The 12488-nt window shown below is 38.5% G+C and overlaps 1 protein-coding gene across 3 annotated transcripts in view; it reads right to left on the reverse strand.

The window, feature by feature from the left end:
* Positions 1 to 7407, reverse strand: part of LOC111151731 (golgi SNAP receptor complex member 1) — a 52407-nt gene extending 45000 nt beyond the window's left edge. The window contains exons 1-4 of one of the 3 annotated variants that reach the window (XM_022509898.1): positions 7301 to 7407; positions 4798 to 4918; positions 923 to 1010; positions 452 to 559 (exon numbers count right to left, since the gene is read on the reverse strand). In XM_022509898.1, coding sequence (XP_022365606.1) covers positions 452 to 559; positions 923 to 1010; positions 4798 to 4918; positions 7301 to 7331 — 348 coding nt within the window. In that variant the 5' untranslated portion in view covers positions 7332 to 7407. Of the gene's footprint in view, positions 1 to 451; positions 560 to 922; positions 1011 to 1925; positions 2113 to 4797; positions 4919 to 7300 lie in introns of those variants that run through there. The other 2 variants (XM_022509899.1, XM_022509900.1) reach the window with 2 other exon arrangements.
* Between the last annotated feature and the right edge of the window lie 5081 nt (positions 7408 to 12488).

Here is a 12488-nt window from a genome sequence, read left to right on the forward strand (position 1 = left end):
CATCTGTATGTAAATCTGAGAGTTTATTTCATTTTGTTGGTACACTTTTAATATTTTCTCAAACAGACTAAATATAGTAAATTACCTCCCTTCCACGTTATCTTCAAAGCCTGATGAAAGTATACTCTAAACCACGGTATTTGGCCTATGCATGACCATTAGCTATTTCACTGTTACTGGGAGCTAGCAAGGTCTCCCACAGTAGAAGTATATTTACCTAGTGATGAATATTATTTTTACCAGGCAAAAGCAAGAGCTATCAGATATTTTCAGAATTTTAGCATACCAAAAAAAAAAAAAGTAAAACAAGACAAATTTCTATAGCAAAGTATTTATTGTCCCAGAAGATTCTTCTCTTTATTCTCTTAAATACATTTATACGCATTCTATTCAGAGATTAAAAAAACAACAATACTACAATAACTTAAAAATCTCAAACCCAATACATTACCTGCAAAATATCTCTATGTCTCTGTAATGTATGCATCAGTGCAGCATTCAAAGATGGGACACCTGCACTGTTGGTATATTCTGCCATTTTATCATTTACTCCCGTAAGCTAAAAAGAAGAAGAAAAAGAAAACCAATAAAAATATTTTAAAAAGCACTATAAAGAGATAAAAGTAAATTATTTGCCTGTATGCTTGTTTAGCTAAGAGCAAAGCAAACAAAAAACCACCCCAAAACCAAAGACGAGAAGGATTTAGTACTTCCCTCCCCCAATAGTCCATAAAGCCTAAAGTAATACCCATAAGACCCGAGAATGGCTATAATCAAAATACAAGGGGCCTGGACAGGCACTTATCTTAGATGAAAGGGTGATTTCTACAAACAAGTCTGTGTTAATATAATCTAGTACCATATCTAACAAGTGATTAACACAGTTGACTAGTAAAATAGCCATTTAACAGAAAGTACTTACCCTTGCCAAAAGCTGTTCAATCTCAATTGCCATTGTTTCAAACATTCTGTCTTGGCTTGATCCATTTAAAAGGGGTGTTGTGTCAGAGCTAAAGAGAAGTTCCATTAAAGAGAATCCATTACTCAAACCTAATCCTTTATAAACATCCTTAAAATAATAAGGTACTCTTAAAGAGGTCAAGTGGAACCCCAGAGACGTTCTCTGTTTAAGAAGCTATAACTTTTATGAAGTTTTCCTATAAAGATCACACACATTCTAATTATTATATTCAGTATAAATTAAACATTTTTTTGTGGGGGTGTTGGGGTGTTGTGTGGTGCAGGCAGTGGAGAGGCAAAGGGAGGGAGAGAATCTTAAGCAGGCTCTACGCCCAGTAGAAGGCCTGACGCAGGGCTCCATCTCGAGTCGGATGCTTAACTGACTGAGCCACTCAATCACACCCCAGTATAAAATATAATTGTATAGAAGATTTTTCTAAACTTTAATACATACATCTAACCTTAATAACGTAAAGAAATTTCCCAAATGAAAGTAACTTACACAATGACAGTGCCCAATTAAATGCTAAATCTAAAAGTGCAAACTTAGTGAAACAAAACCACAGAACTAAGTAGTACTACATATAAAAGGAGGCATAAAAGGTATTACGGATTATGTTATGGGATCCGTGAGGAATAATCTTTTAATTTTTTACTCCAAGCAATAATGGCTCCTCAAATTAAGTTCTCTCTTCTTTCCTCAACTCTTAACCAAAGAGAAATAACACTGAGATTTACATAATCCAGATTGGATACCTAGTTATTAAGTAATCAGGAACTGACTTTAAGTCTAAGATAACAGATAACCATGTCCAGCAGGGAAGTTTCAGTGCCAACTCTCTACATTTCCACTTATATTATACAACTGTTTCAGGGTTTTGTTTTGTTTTTTTAAACAAAAACGTCAGCTGTCTTCTAATATGAACAGTCAGTCAAAAATCTAACTTTTTGCAAATGAAACTTACATTTGACAGATTCGAATCCTAAAACCAGATGTCCAGAAAATTTCTCTTGCCTCTTCTGAAAAACCACTAACCTTCATTCTCTCCCCAAACGGTATGCATTATCATGTGAGCAGCTTAAGAGAGGTCTCAGTTATACCGGACACAGATAAGCATGCAGGCCATGACAATGCTCTTCAATCTTACTGAAGACTTTGTCCTGCCCTGTGACAGTGCTTGGGTGTGGTGAATGAAAAGAGATTAAATCATCAGTTTAACACCAAAAAAACACTTTAGCTACTATTTCCCTTCTCCAGGTACAATTCCACAGCAATAGTAATGGGCAATGAAATAACCAAAAAGTGACTAATAAAAAGGATTTTTACTTTTAAGATGTTTAATTAGGTCCAAATTTTTATTTCTTTTTAAAACATGTCAATTTACTTGCCTTAAAATATATCTAAATATCTAGTTCTTTGGTCAACCCAAAGTTCTGTGGTTATGTATTAGAATGCACCCAGGCAAAAATGCTCTAAATACTACTAATACAGATCCTCCCCTACCAGATACATGAAAAAGAATATTGGGCCAACGAATATGAGCTCCATGAAGAGGGAAACTGCCTGTTCACAGATATATGGCAAGCATGTAGAATAGTGCCTGGCACATGGTAGATACTCATTAAACGAGTGAGGAGACAATCTCTATATTCACCGTTCTTAGAGTATATGAGTCCACGGAAATGGTCAAAATCTCCTTCTCCACAATACTACGATTCAGTTAAACTGAATTCATTTTATAGATATGTGATGATCCATAGACCATCAAGTTCTCAAAATACAGAAAGTAAAAAAAAAGTTACTCCTAGATGAAAAATTGTGGTCATTACTGAGATTCTTCATTATGACATGCTTTCAATCTGGACATTAACAAAACACTTAGAATATACACCGGATCTTGATCCTCATGGCCTGAGGCTTCTTACTAAAGGAAGAGTTGGGCTATAGGAATCTAAAAACTCAGTCTCAATCTGTTGTAGAATTTCTTGGGAAATGTTTTCAAGATAGTTTTCCCTTTAAAAAGGTCATAAAAGTATAAGTTCATGAAGCACAGTAAACACAGAAAAAGCATCGTGCAATTCTGTCTCTTGACAATTCAGTTTTAAAATTGTATGCTCGTTGGCATAGTCAAGTAGGAGACTTAAATTCAGGAAAAATGCTTTCCAGTGATAAAATTAAGTTTATACATACAAAAGAACCTTCTTCATTTTCTTTGCTTGCTAAATAAAGGCAAGTCCAAAACAATGTACTACAGTCAAAGCTCTATGACATGCTGGCAGCTTACTTTTAAGTCCTATAGTCAATATGTTGGCCTTGCTATCTTTAATTCTTTAATAATATGCCCTTATTAAAAAGAAGCAATACTTTGGCTATGGTATTGAAATGAGTCTTTTGTTGGAATGTTCACAGAAAGGTTTAGCGTATAGGCTCTGGAGATAGAAAGACCTGGGATTAAACCTATGCTCAATTTTTATTGTTTTATTATTATTAGCTGGGAAAAAAAATCCCACCCACTGCCAATCTTCAAAAAAGTATGTGAAAGAAAGGATAACAACTAACTATGCAACCAGCAATTCCACTGCTAGATATACAATATTTTTATAGGTAAAAATGTTCCTAGCAGTCTTCACATAAAAGGCTTAAAATATAGTACCTGATACCTGAGGAACACTGTGTCAGCTATTAAAATTATTATTAATTAGCAAAAATTAGAAACAATGTCCATCTACAGACTACAATACGCAACCATATGATCACAATATGATACTATATGCAGCAAATGAATATACCACAGTTAAATGTATCCAAAGCTTAATCACAAAGATACTGTTAAACAAAAAGCAAGTTGCAAAATAACTACAGAAAGATACCATAAATTGTTTAGGAAGCAAATATATGTAGTAAAAACATGGAGACAATGAGGAGGCAGAAAATGGGATACTAATAACTGATATCAACTGAACTGATAATGATTATTTCTTGAAGAGGGAGATAGGCACATGAGGATCCTTTATTCTTTATACCTTTCTAAGTGTCTTAAATATTTCCTAATTTTTTTTTAAACAAGTGGATGGCCTAAAGTGAGCATAAGATTCAAAGATAAGATTACATTTTCCAGGTGTTCAATACAATAGTATTCCGATTTCTCAAAAAAAAACCCCTCAAATTAAAAATAGTTTGGATGGGGCGCCTGAGTGGCTTAGTGGGTTAAAGCCTCTGCCTTCAGCTTGGGTCATGATCCCAGAGTCCTGGGATCAAGCCCCACATCGCATCGGGCTCCCTGCTGAGCAGGGAGCCTGCTTCCTCCTCTCTCTGCCTGCCTCTCTGCCTACTTGTGATCTCTGCCTGTCGAACAAATAAATAAAATCTTAAAAAAAAAATAGTTTAGATGATTAATAGTGAGGATACACACTGCATTAGATTCATTCTAAAACACCAGACTAGCAGTATGTATACATTACATCTGGGTAGTTTCTCAGATCCAGTCAGCAACCAGGAGATATAAGAAATACAATAAGAAATATAAAGAAATACAAAATACAAATCATATCTCCTTACACTGGCTGAACTAGAAAAATAATGAGAAACTCATTCTTAAGCCTTAGCACTTCCCTCTTAACACCATCACAACCTTTGCCTGAGGATCCCAAATGAATGTTAGTCTCAAGAATTAAGAAGAATTTTTATAAATCTCTAAAATATAATCAGTAACAAAAAAATAAAATACGAAAAATTCACCAATAGACCAAGTTACAGAGTTACATATTTCAGTTTATTTTTTAATGCTTTTAAAACATTCTATGGTTTAAGGCATAAGAGACAGAATCTGGTAGTACCTATACCTGTCGCGTCTTCCATCTCGGGCACTGCTGTGACTGTAACTTGTACATAGTTTACTGAAGGAAACTAGTTTCAGGTCAAGTTCATTTTCCAGCTGTCGAGCCTGTTTCCTGAGATCTTTAACAAAATTTGAAAAGTAAATAACTAAACACAAAGAGTCCATCAGCAGACATAAAAAATTACAAAACTATTCTGAATAAACCATGAAAATAATCATATATTGATCTAGATTCCTCATAAAGAAAAGTGTTAAAAGGAGACAGCCAAAGACTTACCCAGAAAGGCAAACTGTCTCTTACTTAAACTTCAGATGGGTCAAGAAGGGGAGAAACAGTGGGAGGTAGAAAACTTCACCTGTATTCCAAAGATAGCTAGACAACAAATGTTCTAAATCTCTGAAATTATTTCTGTAACAATGTCTACAATTTTGTAATTTGGGGGAAAAAAGGAGAGAATACAACTCATAAAGAAACTGCGTATGGTTTATAACAGGCATTGTAACAACTTATCAACTAACTTCATAAAAAAGAAACCATCACTGTTTTTGACAGAGATTGTCCTATCTCTTTTTATTCCAAAGCTTATGAAATTGTAAGTAGAATGACTTAGTAGCTGAAGCTTAAAGAAAAAATAATCAACAAAGGATTAAAAATTGGGTCTTTCAATAAGTTTACTGAAAGAAATTTAGAGATACTTAAATTAATAAGGAACTATGTGACTAACAAGGTCAAATATAAGTATGACAAAATAAGGGCCTAAGTTTTAAAAGAACAGAAGCAAACAGAAACACTGGTATAGTAGTTTGGCCTAGTGGTTAAGGGAGAGAAGCCCCAGGCCAGAGACCTACATCTAGATGTGAGTACTCTCATTCAAGGTAAAGTGGCTGTCAAAATAAAAGGGCTGAAATTTAGAAAGGAATATTGTAAGGATCTCATCTTTCAGGAATAAGGATTACAAAACATTATTTCAATATATTTATCAGCAACCAGAAGTAAGAAGCACTGTAATATAGTGGAGCATATTTTGCCAGAGATGACCAAGTCTCAGAATCTTCACTCATCCCAATGTTCTAAGATTCTGAGAACTGACTCTGAGATTTATTGAAAATCTACTTATGAACCTCCACTTTTTAAAAAAGATTTATTTATTTGAAAGAGAGAGAGCGCGTGCGTGCACACCAGGGGAACGGGCAAAGGGAGAGGGACAGAAATCCTCAAGCTGACTCCCCGCTGAGCTCCCCTCCTGACATAGGGCCGGATCCCAGGACCCTACCTTCAGGGTTTAGTAACCATGAGCTTAAAGCACAGAGTAGGTTGTCAATAATAAGATGCTATAATTACTATAGCACAGCGCTTCAAAAAACTACAGCCTAATCACTAGTATTAAAAATACTAATAGCCACGTGTACATAATTTTAAAATATTTTCTATCTAGTATACATTTCAAATAGGCATTTAAATGCGTGTTTTAAACTATAATTATGGTTCTCTCTAACGAGTAACTGTCTTTCTTAATAGAAAACATCAACTAAAAGCATTCTGAAAGTAGGCCCGAGGTACATACAGACAAGCAAGTATGGATGAACTCAGAATTAAGCTCTCAGACCAAGGGGCTGTTAGTGACAATACTGTTACTTGTGGTTTCCGAGAGGCTTGGAGAGTAGTTTCTATCGTAATAAAGCAAAGACACAATTGAAAGAAAAAGATGAGCATTCTCTGATCCGTGGTCGTTATCATGGTCCAGGAGTGAGTTTTACATGAGCGCACTTTATCGGAACATATTTTCAGTAATTAAATAAACGTACTCGTCAAATCACAAGACAGTTCTTTTGGCAGAAGAGGTACAGCAAATGCAATCATTGCTATTCACACTGGTTCTCTCAACGTTCTCTTTTAAACAAAACTCATCTCACAGCAGAGTTTGGTAAAGTTATTTCCTCTGCCTTCAAACGGGACTCGACACCCAATCCTCGAAGTCCCAGCCTGAAGCTGCCAGGGGGACCGAGTAGGAGACACTTCGTTCATACAACTTCTCTCGAGGGACCGGACTGACAAGTTCCTTCTTTCCCTTATCCTGCTCAACTGTCCAACAGTGACCTCAACTCTTAAAACGCTGAGTCTTCCAGCCTCCTGGGCTCGGAATATTCTCGTTCAAAACTCGTCTCCTCTCAGAGTTCGTACCCCAAACCACTGTGTCCAAGTTCGCTTAGCTCCTCAACCCAGTTCTCCTCCAGTGACTCAGGACCCTCTTCCACTCCATCGCCGCTCATCTCTCTCGGCCCAACCCCTGCTCCAGGTTTCGCTGCCTCTCGGTCAGCCCCCTGCCCCAGACGGTTCGGTCTCTTCAGCCCCCAGGCCCGGGGCTCCGACTATACATGCCCCACCCGCCGGCTCGGCCGCTCCGGAGGCCAGGCTCTTTCCTCTGCCGCCTCCCCCAAAACCCGTCCCCACCCAGCCCTTCTGCCTCTCGGCGAGACCCATACGGAAGCCTCGCCCTCACCTTCCCAATAATTGCTGGTTCCTGCAGCCATCTTTGTTGTCCAACGTCAGTCGGGATAGAAGAGAAGAGGCGATGCGAGCCAGAGAATTACCTCCGCACCTTCTTCCGCCCCGGCGCCAGGGCCGATGGGATACGTGAGCTTCCACAGACACCGCCACCTGGCGGTCAATTCATCACTTTACAGCTTTTGAGCAGTGGGGCTGAAAACTAATTTTAACCCCTGACACTACCTGAATTATGTGCCCTTCTGGTGCTCATATCCTCTCTCGGCGCCCCAAACCCGCATCATCGCCCTCAATTCGGCTAATTCCCTCTCTCAGCAGGGGCCTGCCTGGCTGAGAAGAAAGTCATCGTCAGTCGCAAGTCCCTATTCCCCTTTCCTTTTCTCAATGTGTGTCTTTAGCCAACCTGAGGCTCTTTTCTTCCCAAGACCAACCCTTTCATCTTAAAGTGTGTGCTAATTGCTTCCACGCACCTCATCCTGCCCCCCTCAACCTGTTAGAATCAGCCGTCCAAAGCCACCCATATAGATACATAAATTGTCACAGTCGGCTTGTGTCCACATTTTACCAGTTCCAGTGAAATGTAGAAAAGTTACCTCTTGTAAAGGTGTTTAAATCATACCTGTCCCTTTACCCACTTCCATTTAGAACTGTCTTTAAGATTTCCTCTACATTCATTGAGAACCACACCAGGTAATGTTATCGGTTTTGCTTCGACTGTCAACCATAATTTATAGAATTCAAAAGAAGGAAAGCCAACTGTATTTACCCATATTTTATTCTTTCCATTTTTCTTTCTTCATTCCCAATGTTCCAAGGTTTCTTCTTTTACCATTTTCCTTCTGTTTCAAGAACTTCATTTAGCCATTTTAAAAAGAGTAGGTCTGCTGGAGACACATTCTACTAGTTTTCGTTCATCTGATAACGTCTTGATTTTCTCTTCATTCCTGATAAATATTGTTGCCAGATATAGAATCTGAGGTTCACAATTTTCTTTCTTCTTCAGCACTGGAAAATGTGCCAATTCCTCCTGTCCTCCATGGTTCTGATGAGAAATTGGCGGTTCTCTGAATTGTTTTTCCATTATAGCTAAGGTATCTTTTCTCTCACTGCTTTCAAAACTTTTTCTTTTCAGAAAGTTGATTAAGATGTGTCTTAGTATGGATTTCTTTGGTTTTATTCTGCTTGAGATGTGCTCAGCTTCCTGAATCTTCGGTTTATGTCATTTGCCAAATTTGGGGAATTATCAGCCATCGTTTCTTCTAATATTTTTTTCTGCCCCATACTCTTTTTCCTCTCCCTCTGGGACTCCGATGACACAAATACTAGACCTTTGGTTAGAGATATGGAGTACTCTCCATATCTGAGGCTTTACTAATTTTTTTCAGCCTGTTTTCTGTTGTTCATATTGGGTAATTTCTGTGCTCTGTCTTCAAGTTCACTGACAGCCGTATCTTTCCTCTGTCCCTTCCATTCTGCTATTGAGGGGTTGACTAAATTTTTAAATTTCAGTTATTGGGTTTTTCAAATCTAAAATTTCCGTTTGGTTCCTCATATCTTCTATTTCTTTGCTGAGACTCTTTTTATCATTTGTCCTAAGTTTATTTGTAATTTCTCACTAAAATATTTTTTATGTCCTTGTCAGATAATTTCAACATGTGTGTCATCTTGATATTGACATCTGTTAATTATCTTTTTTTCTTTCAAGTTGAAATTTCCTGGGTTCTTGGTATAATGAATGATTTTTTAGTTGTAGTCCTGGCTATTTTAAGGTATTATAAGACCCTGGATATTTAAGTCTTCTGTTTAAGCAGAACTCCTCTGACGTTGTGCCGGTGGGGGTGCTGGGAAACTGGCTTGTTGCTTCAAGGTTGAAGTAGAGAAGTTCAGGTTCTCCCCTGGCCTCTGTTGATAACCCAGTTGCTATGTTGGGGGTGCCTTGTTACCCTTCCCCAGATGGCACCCGCTGACACCATAACCGGGGGGGGGTGCTTATAACCACTGTGCTGTGATGGAGGTCCTGGCTCTTTACCTGGGTCATCATCTTCATTTTTAAAAAATATTTATTTCAGAGTGTGCAGGGGTGACGGGCAGAAGGAAAGGGAGAATAAGAGGGAAAGTGGACTATCCTTGAGTGTGTTTCTGACGTGGGCTTGATCTCCCGACTTGGGGATTGTTCTTGAATGGAAACCAAGAGTCTGATAGGCAACCAGCTGAGCCTTCCAGGCTCCCTGACCTGGGCCTTCTTTGACACCACCCACCATCCTGGCTTCTTTATAGCCAGGCGCAAGTAGAGTCTTTGCCCCCAGTTTAGCCATTGCTGTAAGGGGTAGAGATGGGCCTCAGTTTTCTCAGTAGCATTTGGCTGGGGTAGTGCAATTATTGCTTAAAACTATTCCATCTCAGGGCGCCTGGGTGGCTCAGTGGGTTGAGCCTCTGCCTTCGGCTCAGGTCATGATCTCAGGGTCCTGGGACCGAGCCCCACATCAAGCTCTCTGCTCAGCGGGGAACCTGCTTCCTCCTCTCTCTCTGCCTGCCTCTCTGCCTACTTGTGATCTGTCTGTCAAATAAATAAATAAATAAATAAACTTTAAAAAAATAAATAAAACTATTCCATCTTGGTAGGCTGCCCCTTTCTGTGTCCTTTGGCTACAGAAGTATTTTCTTTGGGATTTTTACGTCTCCACCCTTTGGCATCTCTGGATTGCCAGCTCCTCCGTTATGGGACATATAATGCAACACCCACTGTAGGATATATGAGGCAGAAAGAAAACCCAAGGAATTCACCACATATCATTCCTTGAATCCTGAGGTCCCTAACTGGTCTGCATTCTTCTCTCTACCGTCCAGAATCTTATTTGTTTTGTAGACAATACATGAGATTTTTTGCTCTGGTTATGAGGAGGATTAGAAGAGAGATATATCTACTCCATTTTGTCTGGAATCAAAACCTCCACTTACTTTTTACTAGATTTCAATTCTTTGCTAAAAGTCTTCATCTTTTCTTTTTGCATTTATTCATTGTCATTATTTTAAAGTTTCTGACTGATAAATGAAAAGTCTGTAACTCTCATGGGATTTTTTTTTCCCCTTGATCTTTCATCTTTTGTCTTTTGACAACAGAAATAACTTTCAATTATTTATATGTTATAAATTATACATCATAAATTAAAATTTGTAGTAATCATTTGAGGCTTCAGATGTTATCTTCCCCAAGAGTCAGTTTATTGCTGCCTGGTGCCAGCGGTTTGGGTAGTGGCACATCAGCTTACTCCAGCCCCAGGTGGCGCTAACACCACATAGGATTCTGGGTTCATAAAAATGTGTCTCTGATTATCCCTTGCTTCTAATACGTAGCCACTCAAGTGTCTAACTGGAAGCCTGTTGAGCAGCACCCTCTTCCTTGATAGATGCTAAATTTGTATTTTCCCCCAATCCAATGATTACTGCCTACAGCTTCTGCTCAAGTTCTCTGCCTCTTCACTAACCTCTTCGCTAGTAGGTATCTCTCTCAGTCACTGGTTATGCGTCAACAAATGCCTTAAGATAAAACTTTACTATCATGTTCACCCCTGAATTCCCTTTGCTTTAGGATCTCAACCCCATAAGTCCTTGGTAGCTTAATAGTTCTTCAGTCCTTCAAACAAGTTTTTGGTTTTGTTTTTAAATCCAGCTTTTCTCATTGTTCTTGATGGATAGGTCTTTATGTTTCAAGCCAATTCACCCACAGCTGGAAGTCAAACTGAATTATCTTATTATTTCTAATTAGCCTGTAGGTTATTTTGTATTGTTCAGGTGCACAATCAAATCTGCAAGTGATGACAAATTTGCTTTTTCCGTGTCAGTATCCATATGTTATTTATATTTCCATGCTTCATGGCTGAGCTCTCTTCCATCAGTCTAGTGAAATTCAAGCACTTGGTAGTAGGTTTCTTGTGGGTTTGTTTTGGTCATAGGGAGGGGCTTTAAGTGCTCCAGTTTTGCAATACTCTTTATCTTGCAAGACTCTTAAATTTTCCTCTTTGCTGCTTTTCTTCCTCATTATCTAATTGTCAAAGGATGCTTCTACTTTTTCCACTTTTTTCCTTCACCAAAAGCTATGTTTCATGCTGTCCCTTTAAATCATCTCTGCCCCCCTTTGGAATTGTGCCCACTTTGAAGCCCCTTCCCTATAGTTTGTGCTCTGATGTACTTGGACATGTTTTTAGATTCGGACTGAGGATAGATTTGGTCTTTCTGGCAGTGGTTACAGATTAACGTCTGCAACGTCCTTGCATAGGCATCCTCCTTCTGTCTTTCTTGCAGATTTCCATCTGCCTTTGCTCCATAAAGCCCTGCATTGGGATGGTGCCGGGGCAGGCATATGAGAATACATGCTGAGATCTGGTGATTTTGCTCATTTTATTAAGTTTGATTCAAAATTCTCTGACTTCAAGTTACTCTGAGAGTGTGGCTTTTGTGTAGGTTTCCTGTTCCCTTCTTTTTCTTGGCATTATTTTGCAATGAAACATTAGGAAACAGGTTGCCATCAATGACTTCAGTTACCTGGAAGCTGACCTTTACTCTTGAACGGTATGTTTAATGTAGAATTCTATGTTGGAAGCTATTTAATGTTTTACCCAGCACTTTCAAAATACAATTTTTACTGTACTCTGGTTTCTGTGGTCGGGAGTGAGTCTAATCTTTTAGTCCTACTGCTAATTTTTTGAAGTTAATTTATTTTCTCTCTGACCACTCCCCGCCGCTTTGTCTTTTGTGCTCAGCAGCTTCACTGATTGTCTAGGTGTGGGTGTTTACTTTTTCTTACTTAGATTGAGTTTCTTTAATCGATAGATAACACTTCTCAATTTGGGCAAGTCCTGCATCATTGTCTCAAAATAGTTTACATTCCATTCTTTTTCTTCTAGAATTCTCATGACCAAACATGTATTAGTCTTATGTTAAGTCACATTTTTACCCTCACCTACCTATTTTCTACCTTTTTGTCTCTGCACTGTGTCAGAGAGTTTCTTTGGGTCTGTTTTGAAGGTCACTGCTTCTGTGTGTCCAATTTGCCATTGTAACTGTGCATCCTAATTTCTGTACTTTCACTTCTGGAATTTCTGTTATTTTATTGTTTCCTGTGATAGTCTCAGGCTTATCTTTTATTCTTTGAAAACAGTTTATTTGTTTTATAGGGTCTGATA

This window comes from Enhydra lutris, unplaced genomic scaffold, assembly GCF_002288905.1.
Source record: "Enhydra lutris kenyoni isolate GAN:26980312 unplaced genomic scaffold, ASM228890v2 scaffoldscaffold26, whole genome shotgun sequence".
NCBI classification, from domain to species: Eukaryota; Metazoa; Chordata; class Mammalia; order Carnivora; family Mustelidae; genus Enhydra; species Enhydra lutris.